At 41.4% G+C, this 27,664-nt stretch overlaps 1 protein-coding gene across 1 annotated transcript; it reads right to left on the reverse strand.

Annotated features, from left to right (window-relative positions):
* Positions 1–1,717: 1,717 nt before the first annotated feature.
* hlfa (HLF transcription factor, PAR bZIP family member a) lies at positions 1,718–25,806 on the reverse strand. The gene is made up of 4 exons (XM_017708105.2): positions 25,495–25,806; positions 24,422–24,763; positions 10,524–10,738; positions 1,718–8,221 (listed from the first exon to the last, which is right to left on the reverse strand). The coding sequence occupies exons 1-4, from the start codon at positions 25,601–25,603 to the stop codon at positions 8,006–8,008; spliced, it is 882 nt and encodes a 293-aa protein (XP_017563594.1). The 5' UTR covers positions 25,604–25,806; the 3' UTR covers positions 1,718–8,005.
* Between the last annotated feature and the right edge of the window lie 1,858 nt (positions 25,807–27,664).

The raw sequence follows: 27,664 nt of genomic DNA on the forward strand, positions 1-27,664 counted from the left end.
TGCACTAGGGGGCAGTGTTGTACTCAAAAAAGCAGAATATACAGAAAAAAAGAAAGTAGATTTTCAAGCCTAGGAAAAGGCTCATATTACATTGTAGTATTGATTGAATGGATAGAAGTTAAATATCTGATGCGATAAATGAGAATTCAGTAGTTTGGCTGTTTGGTTTAGCTGTGTTTGGGGTCTTGTCCCAACCCCAGTCCTAGCAGGTGTACTTCCCTGCTCAGTTAATCAGCATTTACTTTATGCAAGGCACCACAAATACTTTCACATGTACATACATTTTTAAAGGTTTGTGCATTGCTTAAGGTTAGCCTGCGTATTTCTGGATGTCAACATTTTTTACAGAACAATCAGGACAAAACAGAGCTACTGATACTTGATACTAAATCCCAGCAAAACTTACTAGAGACAAGTTGGGCCTTTTCACAGGAAAAGATACATGAACACCTGTCCACCTGCCACTATTTTATGCTTCTAAAATGTGGAACTTTCACAGTTAAGCAGCCAGGTTTGGTGCACACATTTTAAAGAAACAAAAAATGAAAACCAAAAAAGATGGGACAGTATGTGAAATGCATATGGAGCAGAAAGCAGTGATTTGTAAATTGACTTGAACAGTGTGCAGCAAAAAACAGCTTAAACTGGTGATTCACTCATGATTGGATATAAAAGGAGCATTCAGGAAAGATTAACCCTAACCCTAACCCTTTGTAAGCTAGGATGGATCGAGGCTCGCCATTTTGCCAAAAAATGCATCAGCAAATAATCCAACACTTTAGAAACAGAGTTCCTCAATGAGTGATTACAAGGATTTTAGATTTTGCACACACTATGGTGCATAACATCGTCAAATGATTTAGGGAGTCTGAAGAAATTTGTGTACCAAAAGGGCAAAAACCACAACTGAATGCCTGTGTTATTTGATCCCTTAGTTAGCACTGCATTAAAAACCATATGGGCTTGGAAATACTTTGATAAACCGCTGTTAATAAACAGTATTCGTCGCTTTGTCCACAGAGCATGTTAAGACTGTACTGTGAACAGCGGAAGCCATATGTTAACAACATCCAGAAACAACGCCAACTTCTCTGGGCCTGAGCTCATCTGAAATGCACTGATGCTCTGTGGAAATGTGTACTGTTGTCCGATGAGTCAAACTTTCACATTGTTACCAGCATAAAGTTCGAAAGCCAATGTCTGTCATAGTGTAGTGTGTGGAAGTAAGTTTTAGGCATCAAATTTAGAATCGGCACACATCGACAAAAATGTTCATGAGATAAAACATTAAATATTGAATCTGTTTTTAATTTAATAGGGGTATAGAGGTACGGAATATATTAACCACTAATTTCTGTTTTTAATTAGCATTTTTGGAGTTGAGGTTTGTAATTTAGCTTTTACCTAAATTAACAATGAAACTAATTTATGATTCTTTTTTGTCCATGATTTTATTCATTTTTATAATTATTCATATCTTGCACGTTCCTCTTCTTTTTTTTTTTAATTGCTATTTCATTGTAAAGCACTTTAAGCTGCTACATGTATGAAAATCTGTCTGTAGATAAATGTTATTTATTTTTACCCATAAACCATTTCTCTGTACCTCTATGCAAAAACATTTGTGCGTCTCAAACTGCCTCCAAAAGTGACTTGAGCACATTTCAGTGACTAGCTTCTCATGCCACTGGGGGGAAAAAAGGAGGGTCAGAGCCTGTGAGAGGAACTTAGAGGAATTTATTAGACACACTGAAATTACAGTGAGACAACAGGAGGAAGTCAGGCACACAGGAGCATAAAGACATCAAGGTTTATGCTTCTGACACACAAGATTAAAACACACCTCAAAATGATTTCCACCTTCTCTCCTTTAAACAGTCTTTTGGTGTTGCCATCAATACAGCGGTAACAAGCCTACTGCAGTGATTGAATAAAAAAAATAATAACCATAGTAATAATGTGGTCCAACTCCACCATTACCTAGGCCTTTCCTTAAAACTTCCTTCAAACTTCAGATACCATTAGAAAGTCAGTCATGACCCTCACTATACCTTATTGTCTGCTGAATGTTGTCCATCATATCTGGGGTCATCTCAAGTCTGGAAGGAGGGTTTAGGGAAGGGCGAAGTGTGCAATTTGGGACTGGGCCGCAGTGAGCGGATACCTGAAGGGAGAAAGGGAGCCCTTACTGTGTAGGTCTATGCAATGTGCGATGAAGAGTTGATAGAAATGAAGGGAAAGAGAGGGAATGAGTGACTGTGGAAACAGCCTGTGTAGTTCAAGGCACTGCAATAGACTCAGAATTATAGATGTTGCTTCTATTCGTGAGTGAGGTAGTAAGGTTTAGGGATGCAGAAAAAGGGGGTGGGGGCAGGGGTGCACCACTGTTCCTGAAATCTTACTGGTGTTCCTACCCTGAGAGCGCTAATGCTTATGCTAACGTCTAAGCTAGGCTAAGGACATGTTCCCAAAAACCCTGGAACATTCAGGCCTCCAAACGGCAAAATGTGAAGCTCAAACAAGCCCTGAAAGAGTCCTGAAGAGATTACTGGTGCATTGAGACATGCTAAGCTAGCTTGAAGTGCATCTGCAAGACCGAAATCATGCACCTGCAGGATCCAAAATCATTTGGAATACATGTCCCCAAAATGGATCATTTTGCACAGTTTGATGGAGAAAAGAATTCAAATCCAATGAGCATTCCTGGAAACTCATGGTCTTATGTGAAAACATCCTTAGACCTAAAACATAAGCAGCCATAAAAACTATTAACTTGCCTTATTCTACAGTTTTAAACCCCCCTAAATATTGTAGTTGCTCATTTTCTAACTCATTCACTGTGTTCATGGCATTTGCCTTCTGCTTCTCAACTGTGCTATTTTTTCAAACATTAAGGTTAGTCTGAGCATGAAAGCCTCTCTCACAGAATTTACTGGTGATTATTTAAAACTGTGTCCAGAACACCATCCCATCATCTGAAGAAACACATTCATGATGTAATCAGGGTATAGGCATTTCTACTGATTTCAAAAGTTACAAATGCACTATATGGACAAAAGTATTGGGGCACCTACCTATTACACCTAGAGGAGCTTTTCTGACATCCCATTCTAAATCCATAGGCATTAATATGGATTTTTGCAGCTATAACAGCTTCGACTCTTCTGGGAAGCTTTCTAGTAGATTTTATTAGTGTCTGTGGGAATTTTTACTCATTCATTCAGATGAGCATTTGTGAGGTCAAACACTGATGCTGGACAAGAGGGCCTGGCTCACAATGACCATTCTAGTTGATCCCAAAGGTGTTGATGGGGTTGAGGTTTCCCTTCACTGTAACTAAAGGGTCTAGGCCAAGCCCTGATAAATAACCCATAGCATTATCCTTCCTCCACCAAACGTTATAGCTGGAACACTGAAGTCAGACAGTTAACATTTTCCTGGCATTCATCAAAACTCAAGCCTGTCAAATCAGACAGCCAGATAGAGGAACATGATTCATCACTCCACAGAATATGTACAAACTACTGGTGCTGTGGGGTGGAGACTGCATGGCTATGTGCTTAATTTTATCGACCTGTTAACAATGGGCATGGCTTAAACACCTGAACTCAATAATTAGGAGGGTTGTCCCGATACTTTTGTCCATATAGTGCATGTTACTAAAATTCTGCATTATGGATAGATGTCCCCTGTACTCTATAGAAACTAAATGGGGGCTTGACAAGAGTTTGTATTGGCTTATTCCTGGGTTTATTTTTATTTTATACAGACTGTACACAGATAGCTTTCACACAGCTAGGGCGTCGTACACACACACACACACAAACTCTCTCACTCACACACTAGCCTTTGCATAAAGCTCAGTCAACCCATTTCTGACATACACAAACAAAAAAGGAGTACAGAAAATGACAATGACAATAAGGACATAAAAAAATAAACATATTCTACCAATTCTAGAAAAAATGAAAAGAAAACCTCACAAATCTAAGGTTGTGCACAGCTTAACTTTGGCCAGAACTAAGACAGGTAGACCCTCTGACTACGCTAGCCTTATTGGGGTCACCCATAGATGCGATGCTTAAACACAAACTCCTCTGAATCCCACTGACCCCAACACTGGTCTCAGATCAGTGATGACGGAGGGGTGAGTAGGGGAGAGGCAGTGCATCATTCTAAATTAAAAAATAAGTGGAATCACTATAGTGCATACTAACTTACTAACTTACAAATTTAATCGATCAGCCGAGAAATGTTTGGAGTTCTGAACTTGGCCTGTTTAGTTTTTCACAGAAGTATTGAAGCTTACAGCGCAGTGCAAGTTTTAATGCATAAAAATGTGTTGAGTGGTTAGACTTCCTGATGCCATTTGACATACTGTAATCTATAAAAATAGACAATGAAAGTGCTGTATTTAGCCGTGCAACCTAAGTTAGAAAACTTATCATACCAAACAATCTGGCTGATTTTTTAGATTTGGGAAGATTTTTCACTTAACTACCTCCTCACCCCCCTTCATAGCAACTACTATAAAGAACGATTCCACTGACAACACGGGACACGACATTCAGCGACAGACATCCTATCTCCAATGACCGGCAGAAGAACGAAAAATAGCTCTAGCTTCCTATGGCAACTAGAAACTGAGCCAAGGCCAAAGCTAAAGACGTATAACTCTACCGCAACGAGCACCTCTTTCATTCAATGGCAGAAGGGAAGGTGTTTCGCTGTGTGAGAGAGAGAGAAAGATATGGATGGTTGTGAAAACCCTATGCACTGCAGTTCCACGAAGAGGAAAAAGGAAACTATAGGCTAACTTCCGTACGAGGAAGAGAACGAGGAGTGTAAGTCTTTAATGCCCAAACATCACGTCACAGTTCTGGGCCATCACTGTATCAGGCACCTCAAGATACACTGCCAATTTCTGGTTCATGGACTAATTAAGCCTAGACATGGACTAAAAAGCAAAGCCAAAGGTGTTTTATTATTGAAAGTCCTTTTTAGTGCAGGATTAGGCTTAATCAGGATACAGGAACATGCCTTAAAAGTAAAGGTGCCAAAAGGGTTTTTATGGAGCAATGCTGTAGAACAGGGAGTCCCAGCTTGGATCCCTAGATGGTCCACATTTTTCTTTTATAACTAGGTGTTACGAGTTGTGTTGGAGCAAAAATGTGGTCCACCTGGGGGGATCCTGAGGACCAGTTTGGGAAATTCTGCCATAGAAGAACCACTTTTGCTTTCCTAAAAAATGTTTCAATCATTGGTTCTAGAGTTGATTGATTAATCATTTTTACATATAAATTGCAATTTCAAAAAGAGCAGGTTTCAAACTGCAAGAGCTGCCATTTAAAATATAGCCTGTACAGTCAATGTCATTAAGTTTATATTGGGGAAATCTGACCTAATAACAAAAGCTTATAAACTGCTTGTCGATGAGTTAGACCAAAAGCAACCAATCACCCCTGAGTTCATGTGTATACATGACAGCACAATCACAACCACACACACTATGCCCAGCATTCAAGCCTCAAGGCAGGAAAACTGCTGGTCATCTTGGCCGAAACAACAGGCCTGGACCTTAATTTATAGAAAATGATCATAATTTAAATCACAGTCACAATAGTGGTCAGACAAATCCCCAAGTCATTCAACTGCAACGTTCTTTAGGCAACCAAAAGTGGTTCTTCTGAGCCTCCAAATATCCCTTTCTGGCACCTTTAGTTCTACAGAGTGCTAATCCAGCATCAGGTTTAGACGCTCACATCCGAAACGAATGCGACTCACTTCAGAGAAAAGCACTCAGATGTTGTGAGAAGCATAATACACGCTGGCCCTGGTCTTAGAGCTCAAGTGCTGTCCGTGATCCGCAAAAGACCAACCTTAGGTCAGCACTCATACTCCGAGAAAGTTTAAAACAACACCTGGATCGCTTTGATTCTTAGCAGAACTCGCGAAGATATAGGAGAACTTATCAAAACGCTATCTCATTTGACCTTGAAGAACAGTTATATAATTATATATATATATATTTTTATATATATATATAGACTTTGACTCATATATATATATTCTGTTTATTTTCTATTATAATATTCTGAATCTGTTGTGCCTTGAAAATACATAGCCAGTATAAGAAAAATACTGTACAAAAAGAACCTAGACTCTAGAATAGTTTCATATAAACATTACATCTCTGTTTAACCAATATATCTTTTTTACGTGTGTGTGTGTGTGTGTGTGTGTGTGTTGCATGTTTTGGTCTGTAGTAAACAAACTGATTGAGTTAACCATAGTATTATAGACAACACCATCATACTGGCGCCTCTTTTTAAAAACACCTTATACATTCAATACATTCAAACAGCCATCTGAGAGAAAGAGGGCTAAAGGTAAAGCTACAAAAAGACTACATAGATCTGTATGTGATGAGTTAAAAAAACCCTCCTAAAATCGAGCTCCAGAAAAACGACCAAAACATAGAAAAGAAGAAGGGAAAAAAAAAAAAACAACAAAGGGTCATTGTGGGAAAATAAAACATTTACAATTAGCTTGAGGTTGCTGTTCTGAAGCAGAGATCATGCAGAGAAATCCATCAAAAGAAAAAAAAAAAAAAAAAGGATAATTACAATACAGACAACGATAATATCAACAGCTCTAATAAGAATAATAGCAATTAATGGTTGAATATTTTCAAAATAGTTCTTCCATTCAAAAAAAGAAAAACAAAAAAGAAAAACAAAAATATATCCATAAATAGATCAGGCAGATTCTAGTAATGAAGGTAGAGACATTGCACCAGATCAGATTGTGAAAGACGCTTTAGTGCAGGTTGTTAGGAGAGATAGAGAGACATTGGGAGAGAAGAAGAGAGAGAGACTCTGACATGTATTATAGTTGTGGCCTCGATGCCACAATGCTCAGTTTAACAAAAAAAACATTCCACCCAACAATTTGGCAACCAGGTTTTAACGTGTGTGGGTGGACTCTCCCCCAAAAGCAGCCGTAGAGAAAAATCGGTCCCCCCTCTACATACGCACACACACGCGCACACACAAACACATGCACACATAAGAACCGTTCAAAAAAAACGTTACCTGTCTCACCAACACCTCTGCTATGAAAATGACGGAAAACAAACAATGCGTCAGAAGGAGGACAAGTCAGCATTCTCATCCTTTCTCCTAAACATGCTCTTGAGTATGAGTTATTGCTCTGTGATTGGCCGGTGAATTAAAAAAAAAAGTAGAGAAATAAAAAGAATGCTGGTGTCAAGATCAGGATAACTGAAATTAGGTATCGGATCCAAACAAAACAGATGAGAAATGAACAGTGAGAAGAGGAGGGCCTAGTGTTATTTATGTGTACTGCACGGAGAGAAAGGAAAAAAGAGAGAGAGAGAGAGAGAGAGAGAGAGAGAGACAATGTTGAGTTCTGACAATAAAATTTCACTACCCAACTAAAATACAACACAAAAACAATACAAACCAAAGTCAATACAATGCTGATCTGAGCATGAAGGGGAAAAAGACTGAGAGAAAGAAAGAAAGAAAGAAAGAAAAAAGAAAGAGAGACAGGTATGGCAGGACTAAGCGTGGTACTCCATACTATACGTATAAAACGGTTAAGAAAAAAGGAAAAGCAACCGTACAGCATCACTTCCAATAAAATAAACTATCAGCGAGTGCAGGAATGAACGAGGGGAAAAAAAGGACTAAGAGATACTTCCCCTAAGCCTGTCACACACATACATACACACACACACACACACACACACACACACACACACACGTAACGAGACAGAGCGGTGGGGGGAAATAAAAAGAACTAAAACAACAATATGAGGGAATTCAAACAAGGTTCAAAGAGAGAAAGAGAGAGAGAGAAAGAGAGAGACAGAGGTGGAGGGCTGGTGCCTTAAACTGGGCACGCAGAAGTCCTTGGAACAGGTTGGTTTTGGGGTTTTGGGGTTTTTGCGGGACGTTTTTTTGGGGAGTGAGGGGTCGGTTCACAGTGCCCCATGCCGCGCCTCGTATTTGGCCACAACGTTCTTGCAGCGTCCCAGTTCCTTGCGTAGGTCGGCCACCTCCTGTCTGAGGGCGGCGTTCTCCTTCTCCAGGAAGGCGGCCCGGATGGCGATCTGATTCTCCTTCAGCCTCCGCGCGTCCCGTGAACGCTTCGCTGCCACGTTGTTCTTTCTGCGCCGCGCCCAGTATTTATCATCCTGCAGCACAGAGGAAAACAGAGCAGAGTGTTAAGGAGACATTCACAGTTCAGTTTTAAGGCGATGATTCACAAAAATCTAATTTAGTTCATTTTCCGCTCCACAATACAGCTTTTCTCAGTTAAGTCAGTTTTCTTCTCAATTTAGTCAATGCCAGTTCCCACATAGCTAGGTCTCCCTATATCACATGATGCTACCAAGCTGGAAGAGTGAAAGCTAAGTGGCAGAGGCAGAGGGAATGCCATTTTCCCTACCCACCTCTGTTGGACTTCCAAAACCTTAGGGAACTGAACTCATGATCGACCGACAACAGGGTCAGCGCTTAAACACCTGCACTACTCCAGATATAAAGATGGTCAACCAGGAAATGTGCTTCTTTACTTGTTCTTCAGCACTAATGATGCTAAAAAGTAATCAGCACGGAAGCTTATACTGCCCAAGCAAGCTGCATGCCCACAACTACGCTGGACTCGGCACAAAGGTGGGTAGTCAAAGCTTGACTTGAGTTTGAGCTACAAAGCAGGGAAAAACATAAACGTATACATGAAAGCAAGGATGGTTAGCAATAAGCTAGCCAGATAATGTTTATGATATGAGCGATACACATCCATGACGCATCTACCTTCTTGACACAGGGAGCCTTATGGCCAATATTATAGTTCAAGAACTAATTATTAAAACAGAGGCGTGGTTGCTACTGGTGATTTGTTGACTTGTTGATTTGATGACATATGCTAAGCTCGGAATTGAGAACACATTAGGGTGAAGAGAGTGTGTGAGTACTAGCCAAAGAAACACACACACGCGCACACACATGCTGACACACACACACACACACTGCCTATGCCCACTGCAGGTCAGAGTTTCATAACTGTACCAGCCTTTTACTCATTCTCAGTATTTTGAAAACATTTGTTCCAGCTTGTGCATTTGGCCTTTGCCCTAACAGTACCCCGCCCTGTCCTGCCCCACACACATCTGGAATGGAGCCATGACTTTGTATCTGTACAGTCTCTCTCTCTCTCTCTCCCTCCATCTCAATCTCCCCATCTCTCTGTTTAAATCTGAACAGAATCAGCCTGGTTACATAACTGAGCTCTAATGCCTGCACAGTACCCCCCCCCTCCCGCCCGCCTAAATAAAATAATCCAACCACTACCACATAAGCCAGACTGCTGAACCCTGCACTGTACACAGCCTACAGCTTTAATACAAATGTACCCTTTACAACATAAACTGAAACTCAACCCAACACTGCAACATCTACACTGCATATATATATATATATATATATATATATATATATTGGTATTGAATGTTGGGTGTTGGGTTGAATTTATTTTGTAAAGTGTAGAATTTTCAGTGTATATATATATATATATATAATTTTAGGGATTGTTACATACAACTGTTACATAAAAACTTTGCTTCTCTGCTTCAGCATCTTTACTGCTAGCATGAATTAATCAAATCAGTCGTCACACTAAACCCCACAGCACACTCAATTCCATTTGTCACCTCACCCAGTCAGCAGCCCCATCTGTGAAATATTCAAGCATTTTCTATGCAGACCCAGTAGCTGTGCACACACAAAAAAATCTCTGCTAGCAAACTAAGAACTGCTGCTGCTCAGGCTGTGCTGCTGGCTCAGGGTTTTCTGCTTGGTGCTTTAAATGAGAGATATTGAGATAATGTTGTTGGACGCTGAACATGAATATTTGATTCCACGATTATTCATTTAAAGCACAACTATTCCATTAGTTCTTCAGACTGTTCAATATTGCAACATACACCCACTATCTACAACTAGAACCCCCTGCTTTGTACTGCCACTTAACGGCCACGCTGTGAGGTCCATCTACATTATAGGTGTACAGTTACAACTTTAGCCCATCTGTTGATGCACAATTTGCTCCCACCCTCTACCTCTATCATAGGACCACCGTTGGCCAGATATTATATCATTCCCAGCATAGCGGGTGACACTGACATGGTAGTTTGTGTGGTGGTGGTAAAAGTGTATCAGGTGCAATTTAGCTGCTGGGTGTCTTACACATATCAGTGTCACTTCTAGATTGAGAGTGGACCACCACCCAAAAATATAAAGCCAAGAGTGGCTCTATGGTTAGAAACTGTCATTACAAAAAAACAGTATAAGACATACCATCATAAAAACGTAAACATTTGGACTTGAATAGGCCATAAAACATACGAAAACGTCAGCTGCCATTTACATCCTCAAAAATTCACAATACATAGACCACTAGAAGCGAGTGAGTAATGAAGAGGAGGGCAGACGCACCTTCATGTCATCTGGGATGAAGACTTTGCGTGCTTTTTTGATCATGGGTTGAGGCTTGAGCTCTTCTGCTGTGAATTTGCGTTTGCGTGGGTCAAATATTTCCTGTCCTGGGACACTGGACAATGCAAGGTCTGCTGGGTCTGGCTCATAGCTCACTGGAACCTGAATCGTCTCTGGGTCAATCGGACTGGGTGTGTTCCGGGTAGATGGGAGAACTGAGAGAGAGAAAGAGGTAGAAGAAAAAGTTTTATTCTGAACATTCACAATATCGCAAACTGGTTCTCTACCTTCTCTGGCCTTACTGTTCATAATCCATAATCCTGTGTTACTCTTGTTAGTAATACTGCCCTCTAGAGCCCTGAGAATTGCACTGGCATAGTTCCTCCTATAAATATGCTAATGGTCATCACTAATGAAAATTATTGTAGGCCAACTAGTAAATATTACTAGAGCAATTATTCTGTAATCAATAGTAAACATGCAATAGTAATCATTGTGGGTTGAAGCATACGCCTTGCTTTTAGGCTGATCTCTTTTGAAGGTTTACAAAATAGTCTTTTATTTTACAATTTTTTTTTATTTACTGTACTTAATTAATCAAATTATAAAGGAAATCACTGGTGTATGACAATAAAATAAAATGCCCAAACGGATGTAATGTCCTTCTGTTGAGGTAGAAATCAATGAACCTTCAACTGCAGTGGAGCTACAAAAATAATGGACCCGCAGTTGCACCTTTACACCACCCGATGGCACATGGAGCCATAAAATGATCCGTACTTGTCACTGTCTCTCGCAGTTCACCATACAGACCACAGTGTGCTCACTATGCAGCTACACACAGTAAGCCTGCACACAAGCTGCATACACATAGTGGTCACCTAATCAGTGTTGTTTATCAGCCAAACTGGGAGAGAGAAAAAAAAAAACAACTGTAACAATGTAAATTTTAGACAGTCAGTCTGGACATGTGCTCCTGCTCTCCTGAACTCAGTTGTGTAACAAAGAGTAAGTGATTTGACACAAGTGGCATACAGGTCAACTGCAGGACGAGAGAGAATTAGAGAGCGAGAGAGATTCTCTCAAGAGATTCATTCTCTCACGCTGCCTCTCATTCTCTCTCTCTATATATATATCCCCTGGCTATCTCTCTCTCCCTCTCCCTCTCCCCATGTCCTTTCCATCTGTCCATCTCACTCTCACACAGTCTCGCTATCTCCTTTCTGTCTCTATCTCCCATTCTCTTGCTCTGTCTTTTCCTCTCCCTATCCCTATCTATCTTTTTCTCTTGCTTTTTCTCTACAACTCTTTCTCCTCCTCTCCATCAGTCCCATTCTGTTTCTCTTTGTCTCTCTCTCTCTCCCTATCCATTCTATACGTACACCTGTCTTTATAACTCTCTCGTTTTCTCCCTCTTCCATTCTTTCTCTTTCTCTATTCTTCTATTCTCTCTTTCTCTCACCATCTCTCTCTTCTCCAATCTGTCTCTCTCCATCTGTCTGTCTGTTTCTTGCTCGCCTCCGTTACCTTGCTGCCATTCTGCTTCTCTCTCTGCTCTTCATTAGCGAAGGTTCAGACAGCCTAATTAAAACTCTTCCTGTATTAAGATCTATTAAAGCAGGGCAGGCGCACGCACTCTCTCTCTCTCTCTCACACACACACACACACATACACACACACACACACACACACTTACAAGGTAACTGATCATGGGCACACACTTCGTAATCCGCTGATCAGCTCTTAAAGTCAAACTTCACACTTCTGCAGATGCGTTTCTGTGTGTGTGTGTGTGAGTGAGAGAGAGCGAGACAGAGAGAGAGAGAGAGCGAGAGAGAGACAGAGAGAGAGAGACAGAGAGAGAGCGAAAGAGAGAGAGCGAGAGAGAGAGAGAGAGAGAGAGAGCGAAAGAGAGAGAGAGAGAGAGAGAGAGAGAGACAGAGACAGAGAGAGAGAGCGAGAGAGAGCGAAAGAGAGAGAGAGAGAGAGAGAGAGAGAGAGAGAGAGAGAGAGAGAGAGAGAGAGCGAGAGAGAGAGAGAGAGAGAGAGAGAGAGAGAGAGACAGTGCATAGTCTATTGCTACATCATTTCTGTATTTTTTCATTACCCTCTTTATATCTATTGTTAACTGCGTGGACAACAACATAAACAAACTTGCCCGTGAAGCACTGCTGAACTGAACTGAGCCGCGCTGAATAAAGAAGGAGACGGCCGCTAAATGAAGTCAAAGGCACACAAGGTGAGTGTGTTACGTCGTAACTAATATTGGAACACCACAAATCTCTGTAAATCTCGGACAAGCTGCAGGGCTCACTGACTCCAAGAGAAGGAAATTTCCTGAGTGGGCAGGAAGCCATGGCAGGACATGGAGAGTGTCCAGCTGACTTACAGCGTACTACACTTTAAGTTCCATTCAGTGGTGTGTCACTAGTCATTCTGTACACTATCATCACAATTCAGCTCAATTATGATTTGAAAAGATTCGGCGCATCATGGAATTTTTTGGTACGATTCAGAATCACTTCTACATAAACACTGAATAAATAAATATGGAGGGACCATTTACACTAGACAACACAACAGTTAAACAAGATTTTTTCTAATTCTTCATGTCAAAAAACAGATTGTGAGATGCGCTGATGTTAACTAAACAGTTTAATGCATTATTTTATTATATTACTGATAATCACAATAAACAAAGATTGCAGCAAGCAATGTAAGTTAGTTCATAGGCTATTAGGCTACAGTTGCCAAGCAATATGATGTTCAAAGTTTATTCCATTAATAGCACAACGGTTATTAATAGCTCTTTGCGTTATAATGCATAATAAGGTTTATAAGTGCGGTGTTTTAAGGTTTTCTGACACACTTATTTTAAGGGGCTAAAAATTCAGAAATCAGTGCTATCAGCTGATATAATGTTATAGTTATCATGCATAATTCAATTTCATACAATAGTTTTAGTTAAACAGTGCTTTACTAACAGACATGGCTGTTAGCTCTCAACCCTCGGATTTTCTGAACTGAAAAGAAACAGCAGAAACTCATATTTTCAACAAATAATAACAAATAATATGAATTCGTATTGGCAAGAACTCTAGAGTTTGAATTCTAGAGATGCTACAACCAAAAACTCATTAATAACGCAGATAAAGCCTCTGGCTCGTTGAAATCTCGGCTGATAATTGAGCCGCATTCAAAACAGCATCAGAGCTTTGACTGCTGCAGACGGTCTGCAGAGAGGAGACGACAGTTCATTCTGTCTTTGGTCTGCATAGACGTTTCTGGAGGGTCTCGATGTGCTAACCTGACGCTCACCGTGGTTCAAATGACCACGTTCTTGCTTGTTCTAACGAGCCGCACTAGAGCACGTGAGTTCTGAGCCAGACCCGCAGAGTGTGCACACAACCTATGAAAATAAATCAAATCAAATTGGTAAATTCCAATAACATATAAAGCTGATACTCACACAAGCATTTGCTCATGTTTGTTTGTTCCTAAACAAAGCTATAGTGTGTTGTTAAACATAGTGATTATCAGAGCAGTCGTACATCAGAAAGGATGCAAATTTACGCTCTAATGGCTACCTGCTCCCAGCGGACCCACCGCAGTAACAGCAGCTGTGTGTTAGTTAAATGCGTACTTGTGTGTGTATTTATGTCACGTGATCTCGTGATAAACACAAACAGTCTTTCTTCTATTTTAGACTGAAGGAACATTCTCTTCTCCTGAGCTCACTTCCTTTCTGCTGCGCTGAGAGAAATCACACACACACACACACACACACACACACACACACACACACACACACAGCTAATGATTTAGTAGGATGCAATAAATACAATATAAAATCTATGCAGCAGTAAAGAACCAATGCTGCAAGTTTGTGTGTGTGTGTGTGTGTGTGTGTGTGTGTGCGTGCGTGCGCGCATGTATGGCCTGACTGTAAAGCTGATTAAAAGCTCTGACCTCCTCTTTGACCAATCTGACCTGAGCAGCTCAAGCAGAAACACTCAGAAGCTTATATCAGTCTGTTTTCTTTGACCGCTCTCTTTCAGAGGCCAGTAATGTGTTTGAAGGTGAATGAGTGAATGGATGAGTGAAAGTGTAGCTGTTTCTTGTCTGGGGAATCGGGTGAGCAGGTGTAATAAGGTGTAGCTGTGATTCAGGGATCACAGCTGAATGAGTGTATAAGGGTGTAGTGAATCAAGATGAGGGTGCAGTGAATGAGTAGAGAAGGGTGTAGTGAATGAATGTGAAGTTAATAAATAGAGTAGTGAACGTGGATAGCAGTGAATAAATGGACGAGGGGGAAATGAAAGAGGACGAGTGTGTAGTGGATGAGTAGACAAGGGTGTGTGGACTAAGTGGATGAGGGTGGAGTGAATGAGGAGGAGTGTGTAGTGAACAAGTAAATGAGAGTGTATTAAATACATTTATGAGGGTGTAGAGAATGAGGAGGAGTGTGTAATGATTGAGTAGACAAGGGTGTAGTAAATAAGTAGATGAGGATGTATTGCATGAGTGGAAGAGCATGTAGTGAATGAGTGGATGAGTGTGCAGTAAATAAGTGTTTACTGTTTGCTAAGTGAGGATGTACAGAATGAGTGTGCAGTGAATGAGGGTGTACTGACCGAGTGAAACAGTGTATAGTCAACAAGTGTGTAGACACAAGTGGGTGAATGAGTTAAAAGTAATTATGGTTGTAAATAGTGCCGTTATTCAGGCATGTAGTGATAAACAAGGTGGGAAACTGCACTTTAGTGGGCACCCAGGTGTAAAATATACATAAGTCGAGTGGGTTGCATCAGTGTAACATTCCATTAAGCCTATATTTCTGACTATATATACACTGCATCTATATATGCACAGCGCAGTGGCATAATTGTCCATCGCCGTGCCCCTCCACTGAAGAGGTCTGTGGATGCTTTTTAGGAATTATGGAAATGTGCTTTTATTCTACTAGAACCTAATAACCCATTCTTATTCCACACTTTCGTGTTTAGTTGTTAACTGCATAACTTTTCTAAAAACTGGAAGCATCACTTCGCTGAGTTTCTCAAGAAACAGTTGAAGCAGTATGGTTACGCTTCTAGTGGGTTAATTCTCACAAAATGTGGCCGACATGTTTCACACAGTTTCTTGGAGGACACTGAACCAGAACAGAACTGTCTGCAGCTGTTTACAGTGAAAATGAAACACATCAACTTCAACTATGTAAGGAATCATATTGGCATTGGTATTGGCAGATATGCAGATGAAAAACATAGGATACTGGACAACAATTTACCACACGGGTACTTCCCTTATCATGAAAGGACAATTTTAATTAGCAAAAGGGGTTTCCTTTGGTCTTATTAAGGATAAATTTAGGGTTTATGTGCAGCACAGCAGTGTTTACAGACACAGTTCAGTGGAAAACATCCAAAAAGCCAGCAAAGCACAATGCTGTGTGTGTGTGTGTGTGTGTGTGTGTGTGTGTGTGTGTGTGTGTGTGTGTGTGTGTGTGTGTGTGTGTGTGTGAGAGGGAGACAGAGAGAGATTCATTTTGGGAAATCAGACCCAGATCAATAACATGCCAGGCTCCCCTGGCCTCATATGCTACATTACCACATTATAACAACGCATTACCAAACAATAATCCACCACTTTTATTTTGATGTTTATTTGAGGGAAAAGAGAAAACAGAGCGATGGAAAGAACGGATAAAAAGAAAAAACAAGAGTTTGAAGAGGACAGACTAATTATGGTCTCCAGCCTAATAGGATTTGCCATCAGGAAAATAATTTCTATAATGTGTGCATTCATGTGTGTGTGTGTGTGTGTGTGTGTGTGTGTGTGCCCCTCCCTCTGTCTCTCAGTCTCAGTCTCTCTCTTGCTCTCTCTCCTTCCTCATTCCACGTGTTTGTGAGTAGAACATTCCGATCTTTTCCGAGAGCACAAACTCCCTCCCCTCTCCCAGTGGAGGGAAAACCCTCCTGCAGCTCGCCCCAGCCGCACACACACACACACACACACACACACTTTCACACAAGTAAATATACAAGAAAGCGACAAAAGAGCAACGCAATTAACACCTGCAGCAGTTATGAAACTCAGGAGGCAATCATGATCAGAGAAAGAGAAGTAGAAATAGAGAGAGAAAAGGGGAGAAGACGAAGAAAGAGAGACAGAGAGAGGGAGAGAGAGAGAAGAAAAAGAGAGAAAAACAGAAAAAGAAAGAGAGGGAGAGAAAAGGTAACTAGAGTTTATCTGCACTAACAGCTCTTCTGTTATCTGCTGCCCTTTCTATCACACCCTTTACCCACCTTTAACTCTCTCCCCATCTGCTGCCAACCACACACACGCAAACACTGACACATATACATACATTTTCATGCACAGCAATGTACACTAGCATCCATACAGACTGGGACTAACTGACCTCAGTCCTCACAGCACTGCAGCGCTACGTTATCAAACACTATCTTTCATAAAATAGACACTTTTATTACGTGTAGGTAATTTAAAAAATTATAATAATAATAAAGCAGCGCTAAGTTGATGCTTATTTGGGAAGAACGTCAGCAATGAAGCTGCAACTTCCAGTAAGAAGAAGCAGAGTGATTGGGAAAACGAATAAAAAGTGTATGCGCTGCATTCCGCAGTGACAATGTGTGTTCTGTTTATGTATATATTTTTTGGTTTGGTGTCTTTTTTCAGTCGCAGAAACAAAATAATGGACATCGGCAGCACTTAAGCACTGGCAAACTGCCTGTTTGATTACAAGCAGAGCATAATTAGTCCAGTTGAACTAGATTTAGTGCAGTGCAGTTTGTGACATGTTAAATAAAACCAATTTGTACTCAAAGTGTTTGGTTATATTTTATGACTGTGGCACGACTGGATCTTTTTTGTATGTTCTAACATTTCAGATGTCAGAAAACATAAATATCGTGACAATTTAGGTATCATAAAAAATTCTCAAACTAATAATTTCACCATATCACCCATCAATACCCATCAATGCTTACATACAGACACTGTAAATGGGCACATGTTATTAGTACATACAGGTACGTATGGGAAACACGTCATGTGGTACAAAAACACCTGCATGAGCACACAGTGTTTTGTGTATTACAGTGATGGTAGTTTTTCTGGTTTTAGAAGTTTGTGGCAATGCTGTCTGCATGTGACTAGAGCACAACTTCAGCAATGTGATTTTCACTGAGAGTACAAACTGTGTTCCAGAGAGAGAGGGAGAGTGAGAGAGAGAGAGAGGGAGAGAGAGATCAGGCTAGTCACACCAGAAACCTCCCCTCCCTCTGGCTTTGCCTTTCTTTCTCTCCACTATCTCCCTGTCTGTCGCTCTCCCTCACACGGCTGCTGCATGTGTATGTCACATGGCTCTGCACGATGCTGGGAGACAGGCCGCACTTCACGTGAGCTGTAATGTGCTTGAAAACTGCAGCCTCCATCACACACACACACACACACACACACACACACACACACACACACACACACACACACACACACACACACACACACCCACACATACACCCACACACACCTCCAGACACAGACAGGCACATGCAAAAGCACATGCAAAAAATGTAAACAGACTCAGCGCGTACATCCACACAGACACATGTGCTATTGTTGCTTATAACTGGGGGGCATGAACACAGTGTACTGTGAATTTTCCATCCCGTGCAGAAAAACTGGTGTTCTATCATTACACACCTACGGCACCAACCATATTTTAGTGTGCAAAAAGTCCTGAGGCAGCCAAGAAAACTGTTTAAAACTATTCAGCTCTGCAGGAATTGAATTTTGAATAAATGCAAATAAGCAAAAATACAATAAAAAGCATCCAAAATGTCTTGCTTTCAAAAAAAGCTACTGAAGTGGGAGACACTGGAAGTGGAAATAGTTATGCTAACACACCAGCAATAAACACACACTTTACTGTATTCATATTTTTTTGTATGTATGCTGATATTAATGTTTTAAAACAACAAAAATGCTTACTCCTCTGATCAAAAGCCAAATATAATTTTCTCAGGTGGCATAAGACTTTTGCACCGCACTGTACACCAGAGATGGAGAGTCGAGACAGCCTCTCTGACTTGAGTCACAAGTAGGCTGACTTGGACTCGCCAAATTTCAACCAGAGAAAATGAACAAACTAAATTTGGACCTCTACTGTTAAAGCTGTAAATGAATAAACTGTTGTTTCAAGCCTCATGTGTGAATTTGCCTGTCTTGCTAGTCATTCCTGAAATGCTGTTCTCCCACAGCTTCCCATGGCGGCAGGTTCAACACGGTTTCAAATAACTGATGGACCTGTTTCTCAGTCTGATGGATGTGGTGTTTTAAACGTGCCGTGTTTATTAGAATCTAGCAGTGAGGTTGGAGATTGCATTGCAAACAACTGAATACCCCTCCCTCACATGGGCAGTAGAAACTACGGCAGTCCTCATGTTTTCAGTTCTTTGATGATGAGGATTCACTCTTCCTTGCTTTTTCTTGTTTTAAATAATAAGTATGATCCTAGATTTGTCAACATTTGGGTTATTAAACTTGTCACAACCCAAAATGGTTAGCCACAGATGTCTTCCAACCAGCGTCTCTTCCACGTAACATGGGCAAGTCTCTCTCTAGAGCCCGTGTTTGGTTTGGTTTGTGTGCTCGGGGCTACTGCAGAAACGTCATGGCCTCTGTTGAATGGGGACCCATTCGCTATGTAGATATGAAGAGCTCATTCCAAGCTAACGACAACACAATGATTCCTAGTTACAGGTCATTATACACTAAAGAAAACATGGCTCTGTATACTATATTCCTGCCAACAGATCCCCTTACATGTTACATCCTGCACCTATAAAGGAAGGAGGCAACACGACCTGAAACGGATGGCTAGCATGTAGTTTGGATAGCAAGTATGCTAGCTAGCGCCCCAGCTAACTTAGCTAAAGTTCTCAGCTAATTTATCTGAGGTTTTAGTACATTACAGCTCACAGGCCTTTAAAACTGAATAAAACTTTAGCTGGATTATCAATGTTATTAGCCAGCTAGCATGCTTCCTATATAAATTACAGAATAATCGACCATTTCAAGTTGTTTTGACATTTACAGGATCTAGCACTTCAGCTTTGTCCTTCACACTGAGGGTCTATTATAATGAAATGCTTGCTATTTAAAGTCACATTGAATTTGACAGGTTTTTACTTTTGCACAAAGCATTCAAATAATACTTCAGACAAATTTATAATTCTCTACTAAAGACTCGAGACTCAACTTGCACTGCAGAGACTCGAGACTCAGACTCACATGAAGCCACGTTTGAACATCTCTGCTGTACACACACACGCAGAGAGTGTAAGCATACCGTCCAAACTAACACACCCACATTAAACACAGACACAAACTCAAATAGAAATACAGCCGCAAGCGGCAATGAGCGGGTCCAAGAACGCATAAGCACAAGAAGCTCTCATGCTCTTTGAGCTAAATAGGCCGAGTAAGGGCTAATGCAGTTTGGGGCTTCTAGGCAGAGAGGCTGAAAAGAAGCCAGATTTTATCGACAGGCCTTCATTTGACATGAACAATGAGCAGGGGGCTTTAAACCCAATATACTGATCTACAAAGGTTTGTATAACATGCAAAAGATTATCAACACAAATGTCAAAAATATGGATCAAAAACCCAGAGACTAGTTTGAAAAGCATGGTTTTCAAACATGTAATGATTACCAAAAAAATGCATTTTTGTAATAAATATATAATAGTAAAATTGTTTGACACAATGTACAGCATAAGATTCATACATAGTTTGCGTCAAAATAGTAATAGTATATTAATAACGTGTGAAAATTTATAGATTTTTATTAATCATGTCCCCAGTGACCAAATCTGTTGAAACTTCACTGGTTGTTAGAAAGTGGTTATATAGAGACACCACTCAAGTTTCATGAAGACTGGTCAATGTTAAGCCTGTCAAAAGCCTGCTGAATGCTGATTGGCGGATGGTGGCTATACATTTCAAAGTGTCAGATTGTCCTTAGAGATTCATTCATAGTCTGTCTAGTAGATGCTACCTGCCAAGTTTCAGCTCAATCAGATGCACGGATGCTGAGAAACAGTTAATTGGCAATGGCACCGCCCCCTAATGACGTACGCCGACCAAAATTGACAGGATTCCACAGAATCTTGTCATGAATATGCTTTTCAAGTTTCAATGTTTCTGGCTGAAGCATTCTGGATTTATACAGTTTTAAATTAATTATGAACTCTTTCAGAAGGGGTAATTAGCATATGGCAGCCATATTGTTTAGAAAAGTCAAGGTTTTTTTTTTGATAATTTTTGAGGTTCAGACTCTCCTTAATTTTTTGACACTAGAACCATGAGGATTGAGTGAAAATCATAAGACTAGTTTGCAAAAGTAGGTTTTCCATATTATGCATATTAGCACAAAATCTAAGTGGGCGGAGCTCAATGGTCCAAATGTGTAGCTTGACCCAAAGAATCAGGCACAAAAATAATTTTGTCTCTACCCATCATGGTGTAGGAGTTATGAAGCAAAACGTGTTTTGCTGCTCTATAGCGCCCCCCTTTGGCCAACTGGGGTCATTTTTGTTGCCTGGTGAGGTACACACAAACTACACCTACCCACCAAGTTTGGTGTCTCTACGACTTACGGTCTCTTCTCCACAACAGTTTATCAGGAGAAAAAGAATAAGAAGAAGAGAAGAAGAAAAAGCAAAACAATGGGGTCCTATGCTCTGCATGCTTTGACCCTAATAAAGAGTTTAAGATTCATCACAACAGGAGAAACACTGTCAGTCTGATCAGAGAATCACTGGAGAGAATCAAACACATATTTATAGCGCTATCAAACCAAAGGGAACATCATAACCATCATTTCCCACAGGACTCTATGGGAAATGTATCATCAAGCCACATGCTTTTAGACAGCAATATTAGACCAATTTCACTCAATTTTTACATGAAGCTCTTCTGTGGCTGCAATTGAACCATAATCCCAACACAAATAATCAGAGAGGTTTATCAGGGAGATCACCAGGGAGAATTAAACACAGATTTACAGCTCTATCAAGCCAAGCCAGAAACATCAAACATCATAACTATCATTTCCTACAGAATGCGCTGTACTTCACAGGAGCATGTTGTCGCTGTCGGAGCAAGTTTTTTGGGCATGATTTGAAACCATCAACTACTCTGTACAGTATGTGGAAATTTTATAATGAATGCACATACATAAGAATTATAACAGATCCAAAATTTCTCAGCAAAAAGCTCATTACATTAACTTACATTCGAAGTAAGGAGCGTTTTGGTCTCGTCCTGTAAAGTTACCATTTCGGAGATAAAACGTTTTGCTTTGATGGCGACGGAATGCTCGTCTTACTGAAGTTTGATTTGAAAGCACTTTCAGTTTTCTACACCTATGAGTAGGTGTAACCTTTGAGCCAGAGCTATTAACCCAACACTGTCTTCCACAATGCAACCTTGCTGTAGACCATGAATGCAATTTGCCCACATGAATGAAGCATGAGTGCTACTGTATGTTAATAAACCACGCTTTGCTGTGTAAATCTGTGGCCAGAGTGACTGTGTAAGTGCAAACTCACGCGTGCCTGTATATGTGAAAGAGCACACGTGTGTGTGTGTGTGTGTGTGTGTGTGTGTGTGTGTGTGTGTGTGTGCTGAGGCAATGAGCGATCACTCAGGTTAACTTTCTAGAATGTTCTTCATTTGGAGCAGAGTGTGGAGCCGGGGAAAGGTGTGTGTCAGAGAAAGAAAACCATGGCTAGATCTTCTGTCCCAGTTACTGAAATTTGTTTAACCACCAAAGCCACCACAGGTCTACGTCACTGCTAACTTCTCAGCTCCCAGAAGAAAGGATGATGTAGCCAGGTGAGGTATTTTGCTTAGTAGTCTTTATCGAGGTACAGTTTTTTTTGTGATATCAATATTACAGAAGGTTACAAAATGCAAATGAGTTTTCCAACAGTGGTCAGCACCGTGACTAGTCTCAGAAGGCCAGAGATCATCTCACAATGAGAACATGTGGGGACAACCCTAAGAAATGTTGGGCTAAATGTGGATGGGAACACAGACTTTCTAAGGAACAAACTAACAAACTGAAATTTCTAAACCATTCCCAGGCCTCGCGAATGTGGTTCACTCGTTAACACTGTCCAATAGACAAGATGTTGGTTTGGATCAATCCAAGGATTCCTGAGACCCAACAAATATAAAATCTATTACTCTGAGAAAACGGCATGCCAGTCTATCACCAAAGCATTTCTAACATATTGCAATTGTAATACATAGTGATGTAACTGCAAGCTGGTATACAGCCCATGTCGTGCAGCCCTAGACAGGTACCACACAGCGCACACGCTAACTCGCTGATCAAAACGCTGACTGCGTTATCTGTTCTGGCTGACGTGTTCTGTGAGCTACACATAATAGGTCAAGCTGCCTGTTCGCCTTTTCTTATCGTTTCTTATCTCCCTTCTGTTACCCAGGAGATTTCTCATGTATGCCAAACTAGCAGGGAATGAAAAGCCCCACACCTGGGGGCAGAAGGGCAGCTGTGCGCTTATTATGCAAGGCCCAATTCACATTTCATCATCTTAGACTTTTTACTGAGCTTCCCATATTGATCCAAAGGAACCGGCCACACTCTAATTCCTACTGTGACTAGAAATCTAACTAAGGCCATTTAGAACTATTTAGATTAAGGGGTCCACTAGCTTTGAATCTCTACTTCAGAGGTGTCAGATGAAGGGTATTTCAGTTTGGTGGCAATATAGAGAGACAGCAAATTTTAAATGCTGTTTAAGAATTTTTATGTGGCTAATACCAAATTGGCAACATTACCATAAGCATAATTCATATAGCATCATTCAACACCGTGTTGAACATAAAGCCTTTGTGCTTGGTGATACAAAAAGACAAAAAACTTTCAAAGAGAAAGAAACTTTTGTTTGAGATTGTTAATTTGACTCATCAGCGATGCTAGAAAGCTAGCAAGGCCATTTATTGATATGCAGATGATAACCCTGGCTGGATCCCACTAGAAATAAGGCTGAGTCATTGCTCACACTTATCTTGGTTGAGTATTAACCTGTGAGAAACGTGAACGCCGGTGTATGATAAGCATGGAGCGGCAGTTTAAAGGTTTGATTTTGCCTAGCTGTGCCAACAATATCAACTCCTGATGACAGGCTAAGAAATGAGCGACTGCTGGCTGTGCTGTCGTGAGAGTTTATGAGAGTTGGGTTGAGCAATTTAAATGAAAATTCTTATAATGATCACTGGATAATATCTCACTAAAACAGGGGTGACAAAAAAGTGGTGGTGCAGCTGCAGGTTTTCATTGTAATCAAGGAGCAGCACACCGAATTATTCTTGTTTAAGTCCTCAAACAACTGTTTAGTTACATGAGGTGTGCTTTTGCTTGGCTGGAATAAAAACCTGCAGCTTCATGCAGGTAAGAATATGTAATATATCGATTATATACTTGCACAGTGAATTTTCAGCTCATGCTGGGCTGGTTAAAATGAACCAGGTGGGCTGGGCGTAGTTTCATGTCATAGTGTCATAATAAATATGTACCAGCAGATTAATTACAGTTTTCAGGTTTGCATGGCAGCGAACTAAGGCAATAAAACGCTTGGCATGAAAAGTGCTCATGTCATAGACGGCAATGTATAAATTCCTCAGTTACAGCATTGCTGCAGAATGCGCTGAGAAGGTTCTGTCAAACCACAGGTGTTTTTGCAGAATGTGCTGCGAATCCGTTCTGAAGTAATCGATGTAAATCACACTTAACCACAGTCACACAGCTCTGCGTTGCCGAGTGCTCATGTGGTTTTTACCTGCTCTGCTGGGACTCTGTAGGCAGGTCTGTGTGACCATGCCCGGGTGTACGGAGGTGGTTGCACGGTTACTGAGGTCGACCACAGAGGGCGTGGGGGGAGGAGGGGGGCTCTGCTGCAGGGGCTGCGCGGCAGGTTGGCTCTGCTCACTCTGTGGATTGGCGGGAATGCCGTTCTCTGACAGGAACTCTTCCAGATCCATGTATTCCAGCTGGAAATTGTCTCCATCATACGGTAGGGTCTTGTCCCACAGGGTGGGCCCCAGGAAGGCAGACTGGGGGGCGTTGACCCCCACGCCATCTTCCTCCAACTTCTTCTCTTTCTCCTTCTCTTTGCCAAAACCTGAAAGCAGAATTCAAAGTAGGGGTGTCACTTATTGTGCCAACTAAGACCAAAGCATCTCTACTGTGTCTGCACCTGGAACGGAGTCATCCACATTTAAGTGACTCAAGCTGGAATATATTTAAAATGCACATCATGATGTCGCAGTTAAGTGGGATTTCAGGTGACTGAGATAGTCAGAAAGCCACTAATGCAGCAATAACCGTCACCACCAAATTGGTTCCTAGACGTTTGTGCTCGGCTGCGCCCTCTACAGGCAACAACAGGTAAAATCGCCGCTAAAAGCCAGAGAACTTTAAGTCCAAACAAACAAGTCGATATGGACAAAAGCTGTTCGCTCTTTATTAACAGAAACTGAAGACGATTTTCCAACAGCTTATTTCAAACATTTTACATCTAATAAACTCGTGCATTTAAGTTTAGGCTGCGGCAATAAAATCAATGCAATTAAATCATGTCTTACGACTCCCGTGACAGAATCAGTCTTTGGGAGACATGGTGAGAACCAGAGGACGACTGACTGAAATCTGACACAGAAAAATGATCAGCAAATATTTCAGTGAACTCCTGTGACATGCAACGCGAAAGACAACAGCCGCCAACATCAGAGATGACAAGGTCTCTCTTTCCTTACTGAATGGAAGAAACCGGCTCACTGCAAAACAAAATGCCAAGAACAACAATGCAAGCAGTTTGGAACGAAAGCGGGCAAAGGAGGGGGCTGTGTTTACCTTCATCGTGGTGGAAGGGCAGTTTCATTGGGTTTTCCAGCAGGGATTTGAGCACGCCATGGGTCGGAGGTAGGAAAGTTGAGTTTATAGGTCGAGACATTTTCTCCATTGCTCCGGACCGAAAGGAGAAATCTGTCCGCAGGTGGAAAGCAAAGGATAACAAACAACGTGTCCAAATTAAGAGAGAGAAGGAAAAAAGCAACCGAAACCGAAAACTTTTTTGCAAGAACGACGCAGGAGTCCACAGAACAAGCCCGTGTCGGTGTGCGGGGGACGGCAGCTCCTGTCCCTCTGCTGCTCGCTCGATGCTGCTGGAGCGGCTCAAGCCAAAATGGAGCGTGCGAAGCCTGCTGCCACTGACGTCACGAGCGGCGGGCGGGGTCGGCGAGAGAAAGTGGGCGTGGCGTCGGACATGAATATGCCACACAGAATATTACGTTTCACATTCTCGCCTGTTTTTATTTTTGTTCGCTTTGCGATTTCGAGGGAAATGAAATCTGACCGCGCCACACCGGCAGTCCATCAAGATTCACTTACATTAAGCTAGTTCTAAACTGACTGCAGTTTCTTACTCATTTTTTTCGTTTGACAACACCGAGCTCTGTAGCAACTCTCCGTTGACGCGTATGAAACTGTAACGTGGCTAAAAACTACTCTGACGTTAAAAAATTGCAGACAACCTGAGCAATTTCAGGTTCTAACGTATTTATTAACTGTACTGTCATTCAATGCAATGATATTTTTATGTTTATGTCTCTATGTCGTGCATCCATGCGAATTCAAGTACTAGTAAACATAAAATCCATTTCTCGGAAATCCCCACTGCTCCTCGTCTCCACGGTAACAGCACCGCTCGCTGATACAAATCATCGCACCGAAATCCTATTGGCTGGCTGTCGGGCGTTGGACGTGTGCTGCCAAATTGGAGCTTGCCTCGATGAGAAAGCGGTTAATCGGTGAGGAGCTCGAAGCCGCTAGCCGCTGACCTACTTTCAGCCAATAGCAGCGAGGCCTGCCGCACTCAGGCACATTGAATGTCATGTGTGCGAATCCACAGAGTGACTGGGCCATGCTGAAGAACACACACCACACATCACACAGGACAGGGCGGGGGAATCCGAGAATGCTAGTGATTCTTGTCTAAAAGACAAAAAAAACAAAAAACAAACAAACAATATATATATATATTAGATAGAGATATTATATATATATATATATATATATATATATATATATATATATATATATATATATATAGAGAGAGAGAGAGAGAGAGAGAGAGAGAGAGAGAGAGAGAGATAATAGTTAACAAATTAACAATAAGCCCAAATTGATTGAGCCAAAAAACGAACGAGCACAATTTGAAAATCCTATCTGATAAAGCTTTCTTTGCATATTTCTAATCTTTGCAGAAGTTGTACTGAGTTGTGTTTTGCCGGACGCGCGTGCGCAGACCGCGGTTCTATGTTAGTGTGCGTGCGAAGGGGCGAGCTGGGCGCGCGCGTTTGTCATGCTTAGTAACGGTGGTTGCTAAAGCAAAGGGCGAGCTGTGACGTCATCAGGGCTGAAAGTGGGACAGTGCGCAGCGCAGCTGGAGGAGAATGACGGTGCAGAACAAAACCATACAGCGCAACACTGTACAGCACCATCATATCATACAGCCCAACACTGTACAGCGCCATCATATCATACAGCGCAACACTGTACAGCACCATCATATCATACAGCCCAACACTGTACAGCGCCATCATATCATACAGCCCAACACTGTACAGCACCATCATATCATACATCCCAACACTGTACAGCACCATCATATCATACAGCCCAACACTGTACAGCGCCATCATATCATACAGCGCAACACTGTACAGCACCATCATATCATACAGCCCAACACTGTACAGCGCCATCATATCATACAGCGCAACACTGTACAGCACCATCATATCATACAGCCCAACACTGTACACCGCCATCATATCATACAGCCCAACACTGTACAGCACCATCATATCATACAGCCCAGCACTGTACAGCACCATCACATCATACAGTGCAACACTGTACAGCACCATCATATCATACAGCGCAACACTGTACAGCACCATCATATCATACAGCCCAACACTGTACAGCGCCATCATATCATACAGCCCAACACTGTACA

Source organism: Pygocentrus nattereri, chromosome 1 (assembly GCF_015220715.1).
Source record: "Pygocentrus nattereri isolate fPygNat1 chromosome 1, fPygNat1.pri, whole genome shotgun sequence".
Lineage (NCBI taxonomy): Eukaryota > Metazoa > Chordata > Actinopteri > Characiformes > Serrasalmidae > Pygocentrus > Pygocentrus nattereri.